The 22,599-nt window shown below is 44.2% G+C and overlaps 2 protein-coding genes across 3 annotated transcripts in view; one reads left to right on the top strand and one right to left on the bottom strand.

Moving 5' to 3' along the window:
• Positions 1 to 1,530, bottom strand: part of HTR1B (5-hydroxytryptamine receptor 1B) — a gene marked incomplete at its 5' end in the record, with an annotated part of 76,698 nt that extends 75,168 nt beyond the window's left edge. For both annotated transcript variants that reach the window (XM_084285152.1, XM_084285151.1), the window contains one exon: positions 328 to 1,530. In XM_084285152.1, coding sequence (XP_084141278.1) covers positions 391 to 1,530 — 1,140 coding nt within the window. In that variant the 3' untranslated portion in view covers positions 328 to 390. The remainder of the gene's footprint in view (positions 1 to 327) is intronic.
• Positions 1,531 to 7,300: 5,770 nt separating this feature from the next.
• Positions 7,301 to 22,599, top strand: part of MEI4 (meiotic double-stranded break formation protein 4) — a gene marked incomplete at both ends in the record, with an annotated part of 153,364 nt that continues 138,065 nt past the window's right edge. Inside the window, 2 exons of the mRNA XM_084284460.1 lie at positions 7,301 to 7,465; positions 8,293 to 8,347. Of these exons, the coding sequence (XP_084140586.1) occupies positions 7,301 to 7,465; positions 8,293 to 8,347 (220 nt within the window). The remainder of the gene's footprint in view (positions 7,466 to 8,292; positions 8,348 to 22,599) is intronic.

Raw genomic sequence — 22,599 nt, 5'->3', positions numbered from 1 at the left:
GGGCACACGCAAGAACACACGTGCACACGCACAAGCACACGCGCACATACATGCAAGCGCACACGCATGCACACACACGCACACGCTCACGCACTCGTACACACACACGCACACACACTCACGCACCCATACACACCCTCACATGCACACTCTCACACACACACACGCACTCTCTTGCCTCGGGGCTCGCCTCCAACCCTTCGGGCGGGCACAGAGCACCCCTGCCCAGCCGGGACCGCGCCTCTCCCCGCTGCCGTTCCCGACCCCCGCCCCCTTCGCCCCTTCCCACCCCGAGCACCGCCGCTGGGGGGGCCGGGGGACACCCACCTGTGGCGTCGGGCACGGGCGTGCATGGGGGCAGCCCCGGCGAACACATCGCATTCAACATTTTCAGCTTGTGCATCGGAAACGTATGAGTTTGTGGAAAGCTTGTTTGAAGTCTTCGTTCGACATCGTATAGATGATGGGGTTGATGAGGGAGTTGAGATATCCGAGCCACGTGAAAAAGTCAAAGATGGCCATGTGGAACCAGCAAGCGTCCTTGCAAATAGGCAACACCAGGCTGATGATGAAAAAGGGCAGCCAACAGACGATGAAGGCTCCTAAAATAATCCCTAAAGTCTTTGTAGCTTTCCGCTCTCTAGCGGCCGTGAGCTTCTTCTTCTCCAGCAGGGCGTCCGAAACCTTCACCTTCACCTGGTTCATGTACACGGGCGAGCCCGTTTCGCTGGATCCCTCGGGGGCCTTGGAGTTTATGGACGTGACGGAGGAGGACGACCCCGGGGAGTCCGTGATCAGCTGAGCCCGAGTTAGTCTTTTACCCGCTTTCTTTGGCGTCTGCTTCAAAATCCTCGATCTGGCTTCCACGTAGATTCTCCCGTAGAGGGCTATCAGCAGCAAAGTGGGGAAGTAGAAGGCTCCCACCGTGGAGTACACGGTGTAGAGGACGTGGTCCGTGTTCACCACACAGTGAGAGACTTCCTCGGCCTTCGCCTGCCGCCAAAACAAGGGGGGCATGGAGATGCAGATGGAGAAGACCCACACCAGGGCGATCATGCCCGCTGCCCGCTTGGGAGTCCTTTTCGTGGAGTACTCGACGGCGTCGGTGATCGCCCAGTAGCGGTCCAGGGCGATGACACAGAGGTGCAGGATGGACGCCGTGCAACAGGTGATGTCCGAGGACAGCCAGATATCGCAGACGATCTGGCCCAGCGTCCACTTGCCGGTCACAGTGTACACGGTGCTGATGGGCATGACGAGGATGGAGACGAGGAGGTCGGTGACGGCCAGCGAGGCGATGAGATAGTTGGCCGGCGTGTGGAGTTTCCTCGTCTGGTAGACCGTGGCGATGACAAAGGCGTTGGAGAGCACCGTGGCCAGGGTGACGAGCGCCAGGACGACGGCGAGCACGATCTTCCCGGAGAGGGGGGTGGCATCTTGGTAGATCCCTTCCTCGGCGCTGCAGTTTCGCCCGTGGTAAGAGTCGTTGGCGGGGAGCAGCGGCGCCCGGCAGGGGCTCGCCGGCTCCATCCCTCCGCGGCCGCCGCCCCCGCAGACGGCGGAGCTCGGCGCGGCACGGCTGGGCTCGGCACGGCACGGCTCGGCGGGGCTCTACCCCGGCAGGACCCCGTGGGCGCCGGGGGAGGGCTGCAGCATCCCCGCTCCGGCACCACCTCCCCGCCCGCCCTTCCGGGAGCGCGGAGCTGCCTCACTCCCCGCGGGCCGGGGAGCGGGGGGCAGCGGGGGCCGGCTGAGCCCGCTGTCCCCGCCGCCTCATCGCCCCGCCGCCTCCCCGCCGAGCCCCGGGCATGGGGCTCCGGCCGCCCCTAGGCGCAGCCCCGCCGCCCGCCGCCCCGCTCCGCGTCTCGACGGCCGCAGCGGCAGCGGGGCCGCCGCATGCCCGCGGGCGGCGGCTGCGGCCCCCCCCCCCGGGCTCCGGGCGCGACGGCTGCGAGGGGAGCGGAGCCGCCCCCCCGGGCCCGGCCTTTACGCGCAGCCCGCGGCGACCAGCGGGCAGCAGCGGCAGCCGCGGGTGCGGGAGGAGCGGGAGGAGGAGGAGGAGGAGGAAGAGGAGGGTCCGCGGGAGGCACGGGGGGAGACCACCTCCCATGGCGCCCCGCCGCGGGCCATGCTGTCGGGGCACCGGCCCGGCCGGTGTGAGGGAGCGCCGAGCGGCCGCCGCCCTTTATATAGCCCGCGGCGCGGCGCCGCTCCGCCGGCACCGAGCAACCGGTGCGGCTCCGGGCGGGCTGCCCGCCTGCCCGCGGAGGAGGAGCCGCCGCCTCCCAGCGCCCTCCCTCCCGCCCCCCATCCACCGCCCGACGGGGGGGTCCGGCCCGCCCCGGCCCCTCGCACCGCCCCGGTCCCCGCCGGTTCCCCCGTCTCTGCCTTTGCAGGCGTCGGGAAGGGGATGGGGATGGCGAGCGGCACCCCTCCGCGGCCTCCCCCCGCAGCCGGGTGGGACAGGGGAGATGCCCGGCTCCCCACGGATGCCTCCGGTCCCTGCTGGAGCGTGGGGAAGGGCAGCCCGGAGGGTCCCGGTGCTGCCGGGGCTGGGCGTCCCGCCGGGGCACAGCGCCCGCTTTGCGCTTAAGCCTCGTAGCAATCCAGCGCCTCCCGGGCTGGAGCTTCCGTGCCTTTCTTTTTATTTCACTTCTTTGTAACGTGCTTGGGAACAGCACACCCGCGAGCGAACCGCCCCGAAGTGTCCTGCAGGATCCCCGAGTGCTCGGGAAAGGCGCTGCGGGGACAGGAGGTGCACGGGGATCGCGTGTGTCCCTGTCCCCGAGCCCCTGCCGCCGTCTCTTCTCTGCGGCCGCCAGAAAGTTTGGCACGCAAAAGGAGAGGCGAGCCGGCTTTTTGCTGGGTCAGTGTACTTCCAAGCTCAGTGAAATGTCTGTTCCAGCCCTCTAGTGAATCTCCCAAAGAAGCCACGACAAAACGTCCAAAAGAGAGGCAAGGCTTTGAGCCTGAAGGCATGTCTGTGCACACCTGCACACACCGCTGCCTCCCCAGGCTCCCTGTAAACTCAGCGGTCCTGCCTCGCTTGTTTGCCCTGTGGCAGCAAGGCAGCCTGTCTCTGTCTGTGTCCCCTGTCCATCCTGGGCACCACGTCTACCCTCAGCACCACGCAGGGCTAGGCACCTCTTTGTTCTGGCTGGGACGCTGAGTTTATGGGTGAGAAAACTCATCACCCTGTTGGAAATCCTTAAGGAAGACAGACCTGAGAAGGTGCAGGTCAAGGACGGATCGCAAGAAGAGGCTGGAGAGGAAGGATCGGGGTGCAGAGGGGTGAGGAAAATCCAGGAAAAGAAGCACAAAACTGAGGGAGAACCGAGGCTGCACGGCAGTGTGGGAAAACCAGAGCCCTCAGGGACGATCCTTCCCCTCCCCATTGCAGCGCTGGGCAGCGTGCCCTGATCTTGGGATGTGCTCAGTATCTACATGTCCCCTGAGATCAAAAGGCAGGGACACGAGCTTGACATTTTGCAAAATTTGTCCCAGATCTGCTCTTTTAAGAGCTCTCTCTCAGGTGGGGAGAGGATTGCCTTGGATTAATCAGTATGGTAGTCGAGGTTTGCCTATGTTCACCAAACTGTCTAAAAGGTGAAGTATCAACAAGCCTTTCTATTTTCCCAGGAGGTCTTGGGATAAGGTTTAGTCTATTACCATGCTTTTATTTTATGGTGTCTCCTTGTGCTCAATGGAGCCTAGTAATTGGTTGGAGCCCCTAGGCTTTACCACGTTACAAATAATAATACAGTGCTATCTACATCCTTCTGGTCTCTTTGCTGGGCAAAGATTTTATAATCCTAGTTTCTAATACACTTTGCTGTTCCTTCCAGTTTTGCTGAGCATTTCTGGCTGAATTTAGTTGTGCTTAAGTTGGCAGCTGCCCTCTAGCCTCCATAGCTCAATATGTTTCTCAAAAAGGGCTACATATGTGAGCCTGATTTAAATGTAAAACACCAGCAATAACAAGACCAAATCCTATCCCCTTCATTCAGTTTTGGAACTGTTTTCCACTTGCAGGAAGGCTTTTCTGAAAAAATTACATAGCCTCCAAGGGTAATTTCCTAACCTGGTCACTGCCTTCAGCTAAGTCATATAATGCAAATACTGTGTGAATGGGTGATGAGTTCTGCACACCCTCTTGATGTTGTCGTTCACCATTGCTATAAAATGTTTGTGTTCCTCTAAGCAGTGCTTTTGCTGTTCTTCTTCATTAATTCTGGGTTATTTTCTATCAGTAATCATCATTCATTGCTTCCCTCTTTGTCTTGGCAGGAAGATGCTTTTCTTCTTCCTTGTTTGATTTCTTCTGCAATGTTGTCTTGTTTTTACTCAGTTATGGAGTACTCCTGCCAGCGGCCAGGAGCGTGCTCATCCAGGTTGTCCCAGGTCTAGTTCTGGTGACTTCAGTTGACTTCCCATGGGGATCAGCTGGTCCCCCTGCCAGGCTCAGCAGTCATTCCCTATCCTTCCCCCTGGGGCTTCAGTTTGGGGTTTGAAATAGCTGCAGCTACAACGTAAAGGCAGCTTCATAACAGTGCTCCATGTCATGGAGCTGGTGCTGTGCAGGTGGGGTGGTGAGGACGTGTCCCCACCCAGGTACTTCAGGCAGTGCGTGGTAGTTCTCAGAATTCGTGTCACAGCAGGCGGTGCTCAGCTTTTCAGAAGTTACCTTTTCTCTCTGCCCAGCCAGGCTCCCCACAGCCCCATGCCGTGGCTGGGCTCCCACAGGGCAAGGCTTGACAGAAGCAGGAGCCAGCTGGATTGTCAATAAAAAATACCAGAGTCTTGGAGCACCAGTCGGAAACATATTGTGAATCATATGTATTATCACATGAATGATCGTATCTCACTGCTGTGCTGCCACTGAGAAGCTTGCATTTCAAAGCTGAAGCCATGCCCGTTGTTTACCTTCCCCTCTCCTAACTGGATCTGAAAAGATGCTTATGGGAAGAGATTCTATTTCCTGAAGCTTTTGGCTTCTGTGCAGAGGCATGCATAAAATTAATTTCTTTCTGCTGGCGTACAACTATTAATACTTCTTATATCCAGGTTTTCATGTACTAAAATACCAAAGTACAGAAATTGCAATGAAAACCAGGCATGTTACTGGTTTATTGCATCACAAACCACCCGTGAATAATTACTGATATGGCATAAATATCGTCAATGACTTATGAATAAATTAGAGAGAAGGAGAGCAGACATGCAGAAAGAAGCCCACGTATCAGCAATGGAAAGCTTTCATCCTACATCCAGATCTGGGCTGACCACAGATAATTTTGTGTCGGTTTTGGCTTTGGGGTCTTTTAGGTATATTTGAACATGGGGCCAAGTGTGCAATATAAACTTCACCTCTGCCCTTGCCTCAGGTGGCAAGTTGTGTGCAATGCCATCTGTAGCCTCCTGCACTGTGATGAGATTCATCCTCATATTTTAAATAATGAAATTCTGAGTCCTTCTGTTAGCAAAGATAACCTTCACTATGTAAATCAACGCAGTGCTATTTTGTTGAGTTTGCCAACAGACAAATAACGCTAATATATGTTATGTGAAGTTTCTCAATGTTAACTCTGAAATATAGCTGAGGCCATTTAAATGCCAACACTTTTAAGTCACTAGTCAAAATAAAAACACCCAGCTTGAGTTACTGAAATTTAATTATAAGTAACAGCTGGGGCTGGTTTTGATTTTGACTCAAAGGACCCAGAAAAAGAAAAAATCACATGGTCTTCGTAGGCACACATACACACTTTCTCATCCCAAGGGAATGAAGCCAGATTGAGTTATCTCCTTATTCTTCATACTGGTCTGATACAGGTGCTGAAAAATGCACTCAAATACCCTGCAAGAAGTATTCAATTACTCTTTAAGTAGACAAGTGGGGTCAAACAAAAAAGAAACTCCAGTTCTCCCTTACACCATCTCTATATTTCATCTCCAGATATGGCTTCCACCCTGACAAACTTCATTTTATGGAGGAAGTAGTAGAGCTTGGCAGCTGTTCCTCATTCAGTTACGGGGTTTGCTCGTTAATGATGTTCTTGGAGATGCTCCACAGGAAACCATTTCAATCCTGCCCCATCGCCTCTCCTTACATGCTGCCCATTATTCTCCTGCTCTGCTACAGAGCAGAAGAAAAGACTGGTTGTGTGAAAAGGGCTATTTCCACCTCGTTATTGTGGTTTCCATCTGAGGTTGCTGGAGCTTCTAATTTGCAGGGAGATCAGTGCAAATGCCTGTTTTGTAGCAAGAGGGTCTGGCTGAACCACGCTACGGTTCAGGCAGTGTTTCGTTGTACACCTGAGGGACTTTAAACACACCAGGATCTGTTTGCGATGAAATTCATGCAGATCTGCTGGGGAATGAGCCATAGGAAACAGTCGTGATGCCACAACAAAAAGGCACATCTGCCTACCAAGACTGAAAGTGGATGGCATAATATTCAACTCCAGTCTGTCATGTAAGGGGAAAAAAAAAAAAAAAAAAAAAAAAAAAGGCATCTGTTTAGCATGAAGGGAAAGGACCCATCATTTAGACTCTGTAGGGATTCAAATGAAAAACGTGTTATGTTGTACGCTCAGACCTGGCAGAAGATAAATCACCCACTTTCAGGTATGGACTTGGATTGGGTTTAAAGCTTTGGCCCACTTCAGTATGTTCAGATCTTTCTGCAACAGAGGGTGAAATCTGTAAGGGTTTCCTTCCAGGATCCATGGTTGATTTCAAATGGTTCCCAAATAACAAGTTTTCAGAAATGAAATGTTGAACTCTCTGTAAAAATAAATAAATAAATAAATAAAGTCTGCATGCACACATTTTAAGGCAACAAGCTACTAATGCAGAAAGCTTCTGCAATGAAGTGAATCACAGTGAAGAAGTAAAATTACAGAAAATTAGGAATCAGATCTTTTCTATGTGAAATAAACACGTCAACGCTGACTTAAGGGGAACTGCAAATATTTATTCCTACTAGAAATCTGGTTCTTCTGCACGGTTAATTAATATTTATCTAGGAAAGAATGTAACATGTGCTAAGCCCACTGCCACTACATGTAAGCATACTCTAGTCTTCTTTTTTCCCGGAGGTAATCAGAAAGAAGGGGCTTTTGCTGATATGCAGATATGGGCTGCTAATTTAATAAAAAATTTTATCCATTAATCTGAGTCCTTTTAGAATGTCAGTGTTGTTTACTAGTTGGCGTTTTCTTCTGCAGTATGAAACTCAGTTGTAAAATTTAGTTGACTATTGTGCTTCACCAGAGGCTTAGAGAGAGGGTCTTACAACATGAAGAAATTCAGAGAAGGAAGAAATTCTGAAGGCCACAAAAATATTGTAGGCTTGGTTTCATTAGCAAACTTTGGCAGCAGGGCTAAAGCAGTAGCAAATGGCTATGACGCTATTCGGATGCCAGAGCTTGATGAGGTCAGGAAGTCCTTCATGAGAGTTGGGGTATGCACTCTTACTCTCAGAAGCACTTTGCAAAGTAGCGTGCGGCTGAAGGTCTCATTCTGGTAATGAGTGAGAGTTTCTGCAAACCTATGAGGTCCAGCATAATCTGGTCTTGGTGAGAAGCTGTTATGAAACTTTAGGTCTGGATGCTGTACTGTGTGAAATTAATTCCACCAAAGAATAATCTAGCCAGCAAAGGTCATAGTCTGTGCATCTCTCTCTTTGAGGAGGAGAACAAAGACTCTGAGACTCAAAAGCCTCAGAAGAGATAGATAAATAAATTTGTGTCACTCAGAAGCTGTGGATGCCCCATCCCCTGAAGTGTTTGAAGGAAGGTTGGATTTGGCTTTGAACACCCTGGTCTAGCGGGAGATGCCTCTGCCCATGGCAGGGGGTGAGGGTGGGGGAGTTAGGGGGTGGTGGGGGAGAGTGGAACTGGGTGTCCTTTAAGGTCCCTTCCAACCCAAACCATTCTGTGATTCTATTATTCTGCCAAATTTGAGACAATGGTACTTGTCACTGACTGGAAGCAGACCTGTGTCTCACTTGATCTTGAGAAAAATAACCAGGTAAAACTGCAGATCCAGCAGCCTCACCCCAGTGATTTAATGAGGCTGCTGTACAGAGTGCCACCTAAGTATGTGGCCTGTTATTTTCCAATCTTTTCATTATCCAGATTGTTTAACCAGCAGCTGTCATAGATGTCTGTAAAACTGTATTTTTTTTATGTCTAGTGGATTTCTGTGTTTACTGGGGAAGGGAATGCTTAACTGTAAAACAGAGATGCGATCTCTGTTTAGAACAGTATCTTTTATTTTTCTTTACAGGAAGAAGTCAGTGTTCAAGGATTGAGGTCTCAGGTCAAAACATACCCAGATAAAGGTTTGCACTGGTCTCAAAAATACCTTGCTTCTCTGTGCAGCCTTTAAAATGTTAAAGGATTTTAAAAACTTGAAACCTGGTCTTGTCCTCCTTTGCAAGTTTGATTCAATGACTATGGACGCAGAATCAGACAAATTTTTTTTTTGGTTTTTATATTTCAGTTGGGAATTTCATGGGTTTCCCTCTCCTTCCTTGGGAAAATCTTGTTACTTACCTTACACAGACAAAGCTATAAAATACAGCTCTTTTCTGTCTGGTTATTTGTCATACATCTGTTTTTTGTCTGTCTGCCTCTTTCTTTCTCTCTAATGAACACTAGTTCTATGCAACCAATGGCATTTAGATTTTTCTGTAAGTAGCTGGAATTAAGAAGTTAAGCTACTCATGATTAAGGACAAATTAACAGAAATATAAATCATCACACTTTAAGAAAAAAACTCACCTACTACCTAAAAAGTGCTTAGGAAGAAATGTTCTCTCTACACAGATTTTTCCATAATGGTTCACTATTCACTAAAGGCATGCTGAGTATATAGTTCACCTCTTTAAGAACAAAACAAGGCTTCCAAGGCCAGTCTTCTTACTCAACACAAGAAAAATACACATAAATAAATAAATAAATAAATAAAAATAAAAAAAAAATAAAAGCAACCTGGAGCTCCCTTTGGGCTTTTCTCTCTTGGCGATTTCTACGCTCCAAAACCCCAAGCCCTATGTAAGGTGTTGGTAAAACCTAGGGTGAAGTTATCTCATTGGCCAAGCTGCCTCTCTTTAGGTTGAGGTAAAGAACTTTAGCAGCTGGTTCCCTATCATGTTAAATTTCAGCTACTTTTTTTCTAGCCTCGGAAATGACACTATACCTGCCTAAATGCTACCATTTCCATTGCCTGCTGTTGTGACCAAGACCCCCTCTTCTCTTCATCCCTTCTTTGTGCATCCTCTCAGACTGCAGTTCATAAGACCAGGTACTACCTCTGTGCTCTGTGTTTGCAGTGCCTCGAAAATAGATTTGAGTTTCCCGATCCTGGATTTCAAGTGGCCTACTATAAATTGCTTTTATATCAATAGTTGCTACTTAACAGCATTTTTTCAATGAAGACAAGCTGAGGGAGTTCAGCCTGGAGAAGAAAAGGCTTTGGGGAGACCTTATAGCAGCTTTCAGTACCTAAAGGGGGCCTACAGAAAAGCTGGAGAGGGACTTCTTGTCAGGGAGTATAGAAACAGGGCAAGGGGGAATGGCTTTAAACTAAAAGAAGGTAGATTTAGAATAGATATCAGTATAAATTCTTTACTCAGAGGGTGGAGTGGTACTGGCACAAATTGTCCAAAGAAGCTGTGGATGTCATCTCCCTGGAAGTGTTCAAGACTAGGTTGGATGGGGCTTTGTGCAACCAGATTTAGTGGAATATTTTCCTACTGTGGCGGGGGAGTTGGAATTAGATGGTCTTTAAGGTCACTTCCAACCCAAACCATTCTGTGACTCTATGATTCCTTTTCTGCTCTTTTATATCTGTACAGTTCAGAAATCATTTTTTTCAGTGATCCAAGGCTGATACAAGGCATACCTTTACCAATGCATGACTGATCTACATCAGATGGCATGGTTAGTGCATCAGTGAGTTCAAAATAAGATCAACCAGAACCTAAAAATTCCTCTTTTTCTTTTTAAGAAAAACTGGAATGCTTTGCTATTTAAAAAAGGTAGTAAGAAATATCCCTTATCACTCTTATGCAACTATTCAAAAATAAAAGAAAGTAGGAGAACAGACTATTAACATGCAGTGTGCATCAATTCAATATTCACCATCGCTTCTATGGCAGCTCTGAATTCTGAGCTGTAGAGATAAAAGGGGGGAAAAATACTGGAAAAAATATTCCCAAAGGCCAGGGTTTGTGAAGCAAAGAGAGTGATTGCCCTTCCCATTCTGCACTTGCACTTAATCTGTCCAAAGAGATCAAATTCTCCAAAGTGTCCCCAACTGAGAATTTCTCACTTAACTTTTGATTATAAGAATTGCTGGTTTCATCTTAAGTAATTCTGCCTAACCTCTGCCTTAAGTGGATAAACTTACAATAAAACTTCAGGCACCTGGGCAGGACAGACAGGATCTCTACTCACAGCAGCCTTCCTGGCCTTTTTCTCTCTCCTTCAGCTGTAGTGCAAATATTGGCATTTATTCTAGGTAAGCTGTTTCATTGCCTCGGCAAGGCAGGCTGTCTTACTGACTTAGTACTGTATGCAATATCAATTGTTGATTCACTCTTTTCTTTCACCGTGCTGGTTGGTTAATGGTCTTCAGACCAGTGATGGCAAACCTGGTGATGTGAGGTGCTTCTCTACTTGCTTCAATATAAACCTGATGAGATCTCAGCAGAGTTCATTTCCTACATCAGAGACAGTTCATAGCTTCCTACAAAAAAAGATTTTAGTTTCACATTCTCAAAGAGACCAGTTAGATTTTAGTAATTCCCGTTAAAAAAAAAAAAAAAAAAAAAAAAAAAAAAAAAAAAAACACACAAAGAGTGTTTTGATAGTACTGTTCTGTCTTTGCCATCATTTTGATTGCCATTAAGTACACAAAGTTTCCTGAGACATCATTTTCAAAGGCGAAGTGCAATTGGTCAGTCAGATGTTGGCAGCCTAAATTACCTGGCTGAAACAGCATAAGGAGAGATATTCCTGGGAAGCGATGGTCAGGTGCATTCTCTCTCTCAGATTTGTTACATGAAAATTATTAAAGCATGTGTCTCCAGGAAGTTTAGATATCCCTCATTCCTTCCTTAAGCTTGTTACGGAGATTTTAGGTATACTTTAAAATCATCTGCTGTTTTCTTCATACTTCAGTCCTTTTTTTGGACACAATACTACTTTCAGTTACTAAAGTCAGACTGCTGCTTTTGACTTTCATTTATATATCAGCAGTTTCCATTGAATCACCTATCATCAAATTTACCAAAGACACAAAACCAGTGAAATGAAAAAAAAACAAATTACTTGGATATCTAATCATGGTCACACTTAATGTGACCTTGAAAAGGGAAGACTGGATGAAATAGTCCTAGGGTGCTTTTGGTGAAGTTTCAACATTTTGATATATGTCAAGCTAAAGGGCACAATTTTAATCTCTCTAATTTAAAAATGCTAAGAGCACTTAGTGGGCACAGCCAGATGTGAGGAAAGCACTAGATGAATTTGAGGATATTTATTCAAGTATTTGAGATAATTTAAGTCTTTGCATCTTGACAATAGCAGATTATGCAAGCAATAGCCTCGCTAAATTATACAATATTCAGATAGAGGTGATTTGCAAATGGATGTATCTCGACAAAAATGTGAAAGGAAAATGAACAGCAGATGATCTGAGAGACCAAAAAAACAATTGTGACAAAATAAGGACCAAACTCTGCTATCATTTAAGCAATATAACTATGTACATTTGCAGTTAAATTCCACCTACATTACATACACACTAGGTAGAATTTTTTTAATATTTGAAACTTGTTAAAGAATTTGAGCATCTACCTATTGCAAACAGAAAACAAACAAACAAACAAACAAACAAAAAGATAATGGCAATATCATGACAGAAACTTTTTAGGCTGGAGTCAAATCAATCAAACTTGGACCAACACAGGATGAGATTGTTAGGAATTGATACAATAACTGAAAAGAAAAAATGACAACAGTAACAAAAACTGATAGTCACACATAACAAGGCCATTGGAAATTATGCTTGAAAAGATTTGGATAGAGACCAAGGCCTTGATCTAGACATCTAATGTTTATCTATAACCACAATTCATATTCAGGAGAAATAAAATGATTAGTTACTCTTATGATACCACCCTTCCCTATTTATCCACAGTCAAAAATGAGAAAATAAGGGGACTGCAGTGGACATAAGTTCCTTCACTCTGATAATACAAAGGTCACCATAGTTAAATGTTGTCATGACTACATAGCAGAAATTAAAGCGTAGGTAAACATTATTCTTCAAGGAGAAAATTCTTCTTTTGATTTTGAAAAAAATCAGAGATCAATGTGGATGATATTAATAAAGTAAGCATTATATGTAGTTTGTTGAGTAGTGAACAGAGTGGCAGAGTTCTGGGAAAGGCAACATAGCGCTACTATAGGAGGATAGAATAACAGTATGGCAGACTGCACATGTCTAGAACCAGTTCTAAGAAACGGAACCTGTCTATATACAGAAGCAATGTAAAAGTTGAGGAAATACATCTACCTGTCTGAAGCTTCTTGCAATCCACAGACAAGTAAAAGATTTTAAAAAACACAAGGAGTATTAGGGGTTTATCCAGTAACTACAGGCCACAAAATTCACCAGCCCTGCTCTGACTCAAAAGTTGTTGACTAGAGTGAGAATCAGACCATAGAGTAGGAAGACAGGCAATATATTTTATCAGCCTAGCTGAGACAGCTGGAAGAAAAGCAGACAGGTTCTAAGGGACATAGGAGAGAGGTCTTCAGCAGGTCACACATGTGAATGCTGACCCATCCCAACTCACTCTCCCACATTCCTTTTTAATCTACTCCTCCAGTAAATTGCTTTCCTTGATAAAAATTTCCATCTTTTTTTTTAACATGAGCTGCAGTGACTTCAGTGTTCAGCATTTGATTCTTGCATGCTTTTGTGTGTTAAATTAAAGAATACCTGGTATCAAATGACTTGTGCTAGTATAGCTCTCTTTAGCCTGCAGTCAAGCTTCCTTCTTAACCTCTTTCCACAGGTAAGAGACTTGCTATGTTCAACTCTCTACCCCCATTCCTCCTTTTTGTGCTATTTGGCTCTTCAGTCTCATTATTTCTTCCTACACCTTTCTGCAAAGTTGTTTGCCTTACTTTACTTTGTTAGTATAAGAAGACTGAAATACATAGATATAGGTAGATAGCATATATATAATATATACAATATACACATATACCATTATATATATATGAGATATACGATATGAAATATAGTATAAATATGTACATATATGTATGTGTATTTGTGATATATATAAATATATGCAAAAGATGATCACAAAGAGGAAGGGAAGAATCTGTTATTCATGACTATGGTGATTTGTGTAAGAAGTAATGGGAAATAGCTGTGAGGAGGTTCTACAACACATTTGGAAAACTTTCGTTTTGCCCTGAGAATAGTGAGGTTTTCACGCTGACTTATTTCTAGAAGAAACTCAAAATAGAACTAGTAGAAAATCAGGGCTGCATATTTTCATTTTAAAACATGCATACGTAACAGAGCCCTTCTGTAGTAGATTATAGACATACACCACCATTACATAAACTAATCAGTGAAAGCAATGCAGGGGGACATTTCAAAGAGGAGCTGCCTCTGCCATCCAGTGCTCACACAGGTCAGGCTGGATGACTTCCAGATGATTCTTCTCTCGCCAGCTTTTCTATTTTTCTTTACATTAATGCAGCAGGACTTGTAAACATAGCTATGAGGGATTAATAAATATTAATGACTGAATTTTGGGAAGGTAGCTTTAGCTCTCAAGGCAATGAAGATTTTTTTGGCCATGATACAGGCTCACCACATTAAGTATTGTACATGGATGGGAGCGGGAAGGATCATCACTTGGTTTAAAATCCAGGCAGGATTTGTGTCCTGTCTTGTCTTGCCACTGGCCAGCACCATGTGAAAGTAGAGTGAAGGTGACCTGATTTTGGCAGTGGGCTGTTTGGCTTTCAGAATAAATTGCTTTGAAATCACAGGAGTTAGAGAAAATAAGGATCAGACTAATGAAGTAAGAGATATGAGGGGTTGCCAGAAATGTGGAAGAGCCCAGGGAAGAAAAGGAAATAACACCATTTCATTGGTCCCAGCATGACTGAGGGGGACTATAATGTGCTACAAAGCAGAGTTAATGGACTAAAGCAAATCTGTTTAGATTATTGATTGAAGCAAAGTTTTATGTTAGCACATATGAAAGCAAACTGTTAAAATTTTGTTGTTATTATTATTGTGATTCCTGTTAGATATCTAGTGCAACTCAATAAAGATTGCTTTTGTGCTAGGCAAACCCCGTGGATCCTATGCTCTTCATATTAATTTTCATTTAGAAGGAGCATTCAGTGGCTTCTTTTCTAACTTTTGTTTCATGCTAATAGAGTATTTGTATGGCAGGACAGCTCTTACTAATGTAAGGATTTAATGAGAGGTTCAGTTGCAGAGGCAGTTTTCTGAAAAGCAGAAAGGTATTTATTTGTTCCTCATAAAGCTAAGAAGAATACTAAGTGAAGAGGTTTCTCGGTTTCTCGTTGGAGATTAATACTGGGTTTAAAGGACACCCGACCACTTCAGTGGAAGCGGTTTTATAACAATCAGAGTGATGAAGTAGAGAATAGGGAATTACTTCATTTGCTGCAGACAAGTCAGATATGTGAGTCTTTGGTAAGCCTGGAAATCAGCCCGTCGTTACACGTCTGAGTTTAGCTTCTTGCTGATAACACTTCTGATAGGTGACGTGACTGGATGGTGCAAGATGCGGTTTTGTGGAATGGGAACCTAAGCCAAATCCCATTCCTGTTCACCCTGTCTAGTTCCTCATTAGAGAGAATAAAAGACTTACGATCTCTCTCTGATAAGAGGAATGTTGGGGTCAACATTCAGCCACCAGTACAGGTGGAGAGCCTGGCCTGTGCTGACAAGTGCTGTTAAATACATCATAGCCTGTGCTAGGGCAGCCTCTGCCAGGGCAGGAAATACACGTGCTGCATGTGTGTCTCTGCTGCAGCCAAAACCAGGGAGGCTGCTTAGCCGACTTGTTTCTGCAACCAAATATTTGCAAAGTGCATTACATTTTTCCTATATAAATGTCTCTTTTCTAGAACAGTATAAAGGATCCTAACACAAATGAGATTCAAACCCATATTGCACTCTACAGTAATGCTAATTTGTTATAAAAGGAAGCACTGCTGTTCAACACTGTGTTAATGAAATGCTGAGACATACCCATCTTGAAAGCACTGTGGGGAAAGAAAGCTGAAGCAATTGATTAGGTAACAAGGAAAATTGGTAAGATTTTTTTTTTGTTAAATATATATAAACCAGTGTTAAGCATGGGCAGAAGGCATTGGTTACAGCTCTACAAAATTCAGATTTACTTCTCACTAAGGAAAAGAATATAGTCTATTTGTAATAGCTTAAGCTGACACCAAAACTGTCATTTAATGAATTATAATTAATTTTCCTAAATCTAAACTGGAAAGGAAAACATGACTTCAGAACCTTACTCGTGTGGGCCATAGAAACCTGATATTTAGCCTTGCAAACCCTCAAGATTTATTGTTTGCCATTTGCCATTCAGTTCTCCATTGTTTTTGTGACCTCAGTTGCAAAATCCAGCCTTATTTTTACTTGATATAATACTTTTATGTGGCAGTGGCATTCATGGATTTGCCTGGCCAGAACTCCTCCTGTAAGACCAGCCAAGAGTAGGAAGCCATACTGCACAGCACTTGGAATTTATACAGCTGATAATAACACAGTTACTTGCAAAACAGAGAGTGGAAATAAAAGCATTGCTTACTGTGTTTTGTTTTGCTTTTCTTGACAAGAAATTCAGTAATAAAGCCAGCTACCAATAAGGTGGTAGCAGATTTGAGGATCCAGGTATTTCTCTTCATTTGAAACAGTCAAAAATACTTCCTATCTCTGAAATAATCGTAGAAATCAGAATTCCTCTTACAAGGAGAATTGCAGGCATTACACGTTTGTTGTTGTTGTTGTTGTTGTTGTTGTTGTTTTTCTTAATGAAATTACTAATTTGTTTCTTTAGAAACTTTTTAAGAAGAAGGAACTGGCACATGTCTCAGGCTTCTAGTGTTTTGTCAATATGTGCTGCTTTGGATCCTTCTCTCTCAGAACAGAAAACTGAGCAGATTTCTTTCCACGTGATTAGACACTTCTGCAAATCTGCACCCTCATCTCCTTCATCTCCTCCATTTAACCATGTGCTGTTTTGCTGAAAACACCTCCCTCCCCCAGTCATTGCACCGACAGTCTCCTCTGTTCTGTACTCTCCTAGTTTCACCCTTCAGCTGTTTTTCTCTCTCTCTTTTTTTTTTTTTTTTCCTCACTTGCTTTTTTGTAGTCATTGGGCTGCTTTTATGGAAGTGCTGTTTGGTACGTGCCCACCATGTTCTTGAACTTTGCATCCTCTCCTACCACCACATCATTTCTCTCCCTGCTCTTCCATCCACATGCTCAGAAATCAATCAGCACTGATTACCCACTATATCTACAGGGGGGAAGAGCTGCAGTTTTTAAAGGAAAATTGTGGAGGAATTCAAACTTCAAAGGGGGTCTCATTCTGTTGGATCAATTTGGGCCGGGAACGTCGGAGTAACTTACTGTTCTGTGAAATGAATGCTCCCACCAGTCGATAGCTGACTAGCTCAGACCTTGCAGAACACATTTCATTTCAAACCAGTGAAACGCCTGCTTTGTCCTCTCTGGAAAAACTAAATGATATCAACAAAAGCAAGGGAGGGCTATTGTTACTTCAATTATTGTTATTGCTGGCAAATAAAGCACTGGAGAAATCTAAAGGCTTGTATTCACAATCTGGCATATTCAAATAATGCAGATGCTATCCCGGAACATTATTTAAATGCCTAATCAGCTGGTAGCCACAAAATAATAAGATGTTAGGCCAAGGAATCTTTGGGGTCACATTGATTTATTCAACAGTTGATGCATTTCATATGATCACAGCAAGCAAACAGAATTGATTTAGAGCTGCTATTTATGGAGATCAGCTCACCAGGAGCTGTAACTATTCAGGCTCCTGGAAGAGTCTCACACCGCACTACTAGCAGGCAGTACAGACCAACAAACTTCTGGGAGTATTTATCTGCTCATGGCATGAACAGGCAACACGTTTCTTTGCTCAATGTCAATGTATCATAGAAGAGTTTCTTCTTGTAGGGAGTCCAGCTTGATTCAGGAGAAATCAAAACGCAGGGGGGTGAGAGAATCAAGGAAAGCAAAGTTAGAGAAGAGTGAAAATTAAAGTCTGGAGGAGGTGAAAGCTGAGCACTGGAGCATGGTGGTTTTGGCACATACTTAATGCTTAGGAATTCACACATCATTAACAGGAGATATATTTAAAAAGCAAATAAAACTTTCAGTGCTTGGATCTCTCAGATTATTTTGGAGGTTTATCAAAAGTTTTAAAAATTGGCTTGTTATTAAAACATGCAAATCTGAAAAAAAAAAAAAAAAAAAAGTATTCTACAAACAACAGGAAAGGTGTGCCTGGTAAAGCATGTTATGCTTGTTGCCTCTGAAACCTAGCCAGAGGGATATTATAATGGGATATGCTGCTTGTCTGCCCTGGGAAAAGGATCATGTTCATGTAAGTTGTGTTCTACACCACAAAATGTGATAACATTCAGCAGAGGCATTTCAAAAATGTATGCTTTGAATTGCAGTTTGCAAAAACAACAGTTGGTGGCACTTTGAAACAATTTTTATTTCTAAATGCGCATTTGCTGATTGTAGGTGTGTAGAGGATGACATTAAAATATTAAATTACTGGTCTACAGTGATTCAAATTACAGTAACAATACAGAAGTTATCAACTGTCTTCTGCATGGTTCACAGATAGCTTGCTTACACAGAATTTGAAGACATGCATTTATAAAAACAAGGGAAGGTGATCAGGGCCAAATTCTTCTTAAAAAAATATCAGAAAGAAATTACTGGAAAAGACAGTAATGACAGAGAGAGGGAAATCACTGCTAATTCTGTAGCTTACTCCAGCCCTTAGAGGCACCGAGGCCTGCACTAGCACAGCACATTTCTGTGCACAGCTTGTCTTCATCCAGTTTACATTTTGAAGGTTGTTTGTTTGTTTGTTTGTTTATTTATTGTCACAGCATTGATGTGCATGGTATATAATATGCACGTAGATTTCTTTTTTAAGCAGCACACACTGGATAAACAGATATTTTCCAGGATCTTAACCCTCAAGAAATGTGAGGGAAAAGAGCAAGGAGAGATAGCAGTGGCTATTGAGTAAGAATCAAGCCTTTGTCCATGGTGTTTCTACCAATAAAGCACAATTACACTGCATGCACAGAAACTGCAGCACATCTGATGGGGTGGGAAACCTGGGCTTTACTGGAGAAATCAGAGGGTTTGAAATATATTCTCGCTATGTTACTGCATACCTTGTCTGAATACACGAGATCTGACAAGCAAAACCTCTTTTGCTAGAGATTACATATGATCATTCCTCCCACAGACTGGTGGCTTCGGAGCCACTTTTTTTCTAGAAGAGACACATCACCACATCATCACAGAGACAGCCCTGAATACCAGGGCAGCCTGCTGAGTTGTCTGTGACCGTTTGCCCAAAGGACTGGAAGATCAGCTCACAGCTGGTGCTTGGCAATCTTTACCGCTTGGCCAAAGGAGCTTCAGCACCTTCTGTTCTGCCTCTAATTCTCACTTATTGGAATTGAAAAGTCTATGTCAACAGAGGATAATAAATTTGGAACCATTGCTACATTCTGCCCCTCCCCTTCATCCTGCGGATCAGTTGCAAATGAATCCTGTTTGCTGCATTGGCCCTGAATATGTTGGTCTTGACAGTATAATCCAGAAGGGATTTTTATTTGGCTTTCTAAATGACATGTTTTGCGGTTATTAATAGTTCTTTATATTGGGCAGTTTGGATTCCATGGCAAAATGTTTCATTTAGCTTCAGACAAACGCTGCTTGATGCATTTACAAATATGGTCTTGCCTGGGAATATTTTGCTGCTTTCCTATTTGATTCTATTGGGTTGTTGGCACTGAGGGGAAAGCTTGACATATCCAGTATGATAAAGCAAACTTCCTTCTTCTGAACAGTAATGCTGCCTGGCACTCTGGATTTTCTACAGTGTAGAAAAGACTTGGTGCAACCATGCTAGACTTGGTGCAACCACGAGCTAAATGCCAATTTGACGTTTTCTGGCTTTCATATACTTCCATTTATCTCAGACTTTTGTAATGTTCTTGCTTCAGCTCCATTCATGTGATGCCTAGGCAGCCCAGCAATGCCCATGAGTTTCATGCCTGAGCATCTTTCTGAGCACTCCACACCTCTGCATGCTGCCCTGCAGCAGAAAGCTTCTTTCAGTCTGAGAGCTCCTGCTGTAGACTGAGATGTTTTGTTTTGGGTTTCTCATGTCAGTACTCTCCAGTATCTAGTTCAGTAATTTGTACCTTTGCTCACAGGAGATGGTTTGCAGACGATCATGTTCTCCTGCATGTCTGATCTTGTGCTTGCACAGTGCTTGGGAATGCTTTGTTTAGGCATATTGTATATCTGCCTGGGTATCATATCAGTTCTCACATGCTGGTGCTTTCAGTTCAGGTGCAGATTCAGAAATACTTATTTCCTACCTGGCTTTTACTGTGCCTGCATGTGGGCTTATGAGCCACCCTTTATATTGGCCACCATCCAAGGCGGTCACTTCTGGCTCAGCAAATACTGTCCTTCATTACATTTCCGACCTGCAGGCTCGATTGTTTCCTTCATGTTAGACATAAGCCCTTTGACCACATTCTGTCTCAGAGCAGCTGTACCAGTTGCACAACCAGCTCTCTGCTCCCTGTGTGGCAGCAGCATTGCTGCTTCAGCTGGGAGCTTGGGGCTGCAGCTTGGTACCCACCGATGCTGTTCTGCCCTGTTGGCAAATGCCAATACCCACAATTTCAAACCTGCAAACCAGACCCGCAGACTGGTTGTTTTGAATAATTTACCCTGCTAACAATTCAGTCTTTGATGTGGTTGTTCCAAGCAGGTGTAAATCTGTGTCCCCTCCAGTACACTCTTGTGACTGAGGTTTAGGGCCAATTTCTTCCTCCCATCACTTAAGCAAATTTTTGAGCCCTCAACAGTATCATCTGCTCCAGCAGGTGCCTGTTCTCAGAAATGCATCAGGTAGACCGTACTTCAAGTGAGTGAAAGTACCTGATGCTTTCCACTCTCAGAGGAGAAGAGGCAATGCATTTCCGTGAGTTTCATCATTCCCTGAGAACACCCGAGACCCCTCCACTGTCGGTGAAGGGACAGACATGCTACTGTTTGGTGGATGAGAATACCCTCTGCAGCATTTGAAAAACACATTTCTCTTGTCACTGACTATAAAGTTTCCTTTATAGGCAATATATGGCGTTAAATTAGGTGGACTGGATCACTCTCACCCTCCTTTATTCCTTCTTTCTGTTTGTCCCTTCCCTCCCTCTCTTTACTTCCTCCCTAGGCCAAGTGCCAAAAATGCTTAGCGAGGCAGGATCTCAGCTATCAGCTTAAATTGTCAAACTGGCTTCCACCTCTTTCATTTCAGAGAGCACTGTAATTGAAACTCCTCTTATTTTAGGTGGTGGTAGTATTTTAAACTCAGAACTATGTAAAGAACTGGAGATAATGCTAAACTGCTTAGCTGCGAAGGGGTGGCTACAGACCCAGTGAGGAAATGTTTGCATAAATCCTATGTAGGCAGATTCTCACCTAGAAAAAGCCTGCGTTTCTGCCAAAATATTCAGAATCTTTCTGGCATCCACCGCAAGACAATTGTCAGGCTTGATTGGTCCGGCAGGGAAAGGCTTTTGCTTTCATTTTTGTGTGTTTGGTGCCAGCATATTTCCCTGACAAGTGATGTGAGAGGTGACTGGAAGAGTTCATTGACTGTGGAGATGCCGATGCAGGAAACCTCCTTCCTTCTTCCACAGAGGTGAGTGCAAGCCTGCAGTTGCTCCTGAGGAGGATGTGTTGCCAGTGTGCTCAGTTTTTAAACAGCCCCTAGGTTGCATGGGCTGATGCTCTTCAAGCATTGCAAGTGGAAGGATGGGTGAGTCCAGGCTTCGCTTTGCAGCTAGAGCTCTGAATTAAGAAACCTGGGAGGTATCCTGGTGGGGAATGCTCAGCTGAAATGTGCTTTGCACCACTTTTTACATATTTATTTTTCATTATTATTCCTATGGCTAGAAATCAGGGACTTCATGGACAAAGGAGTCCCAAAACACTGTTTAATGTTTTGGTAACTAGGTGATAAGTAAAAATTTAAACATTTACTAAACCAGAGAAACTTGATTTAAGTTGCTGATTGCTTCTGTTGTGCCTATTCTGTCAGGCATTAGGGGGCAATAGCAGGAGAGGAAAGCATATATAGGTTATGCCAATTCTACATGGAGCTGGCTGGGCTTCTTAGTGGCTTATTTCCAGACACTTGAAAGTTCGAGTGACAGGACTGGAGTGGGAGGCTTGTTTGGTTTTCGTGTGAAGGTGGCAAATTATAAAGATAGTAGCATTCCAGTGAGGTGTGCCTCAGCCCTTAAAATGCTTTCATTTATCAGTTGTTATCAGCTAATCAAGAATAATCCTGAGCAAGGAGCCTAAGGATGAGGTTAGAGGGAACTGGGCACAAGGACGGGACTGTATTGCCTCAGGTAGCCTCAGCAATGCTTTGCAGTCTGAGGTATTGGCAGCGGGAGCAATGAGACGCAGTTTTATCCTGGAAGGCTAGAAGTGTTTTACAAAGGCTGACTGTAAGGTTGCTGACCTTAACAAAGAAAGATTTCTTATACTATATGCAAATGAATTTTCTATGGGGGAAAAAAAAAAAAGTGTTATATTTTGATTTGTTGATGGAAAAATGCTGCACAGCATGTCTCATAAGCAATATAGCAAGTGTCACTAAACACTAGGGATGAGAGTAAAAACAGAATATCTTTTGGGAGATGGACGTACTGGGACAATTGAGCATCTGCACTGCAAAACTCTTGCACAGAATCAGTATTTTGTGGTTCATTCTGCTTCAGTTTGAAAACATTTTCTCAACATTCACATTTTATGCAGAACTGGTACTTAAATTTCAGCAATCTCCTAAGCTGATCTGCTTTCCATCTGAAAATTTCTATTTAAACTCTGTTGTATCCTCCCAAAAACATAAGATGCTCTGCTCAAAGCCATTCTGACACAAATCTCCCTTCCCAAGTGATACTGGATATCTGTTTGGCATCACAGATCTAAGAATGTAATAGAGCTATTTTTCCATTTCAACATGAATTCAGTTGCCAAGGCCAGCATCTTCACTACCCCACTTTAGCATGTATGCATGCTAAATCCATTATTCATACTGTCTGTATGTCATCAGCAGAAATTTGCCTACGTGCTCCTTCAGAAATGGGCTGCCACTGCATAGCCTCACCTAACCAGCTG

Source organism: Netta rufina (genome assembly GCF_964035555.1).
Source record: "Netta rufina genome assembly, chromosome: 3".
Taxonomy (NCBI): domain Eukaryota; kingdom Metazoa; phylum Chordata; class Aves; order Anseriformes; family Anatidae; genus Netta; species Netta rufina.
This window is presented reverse-complemented; position numbering and strand designations above follow the sequence as displayed.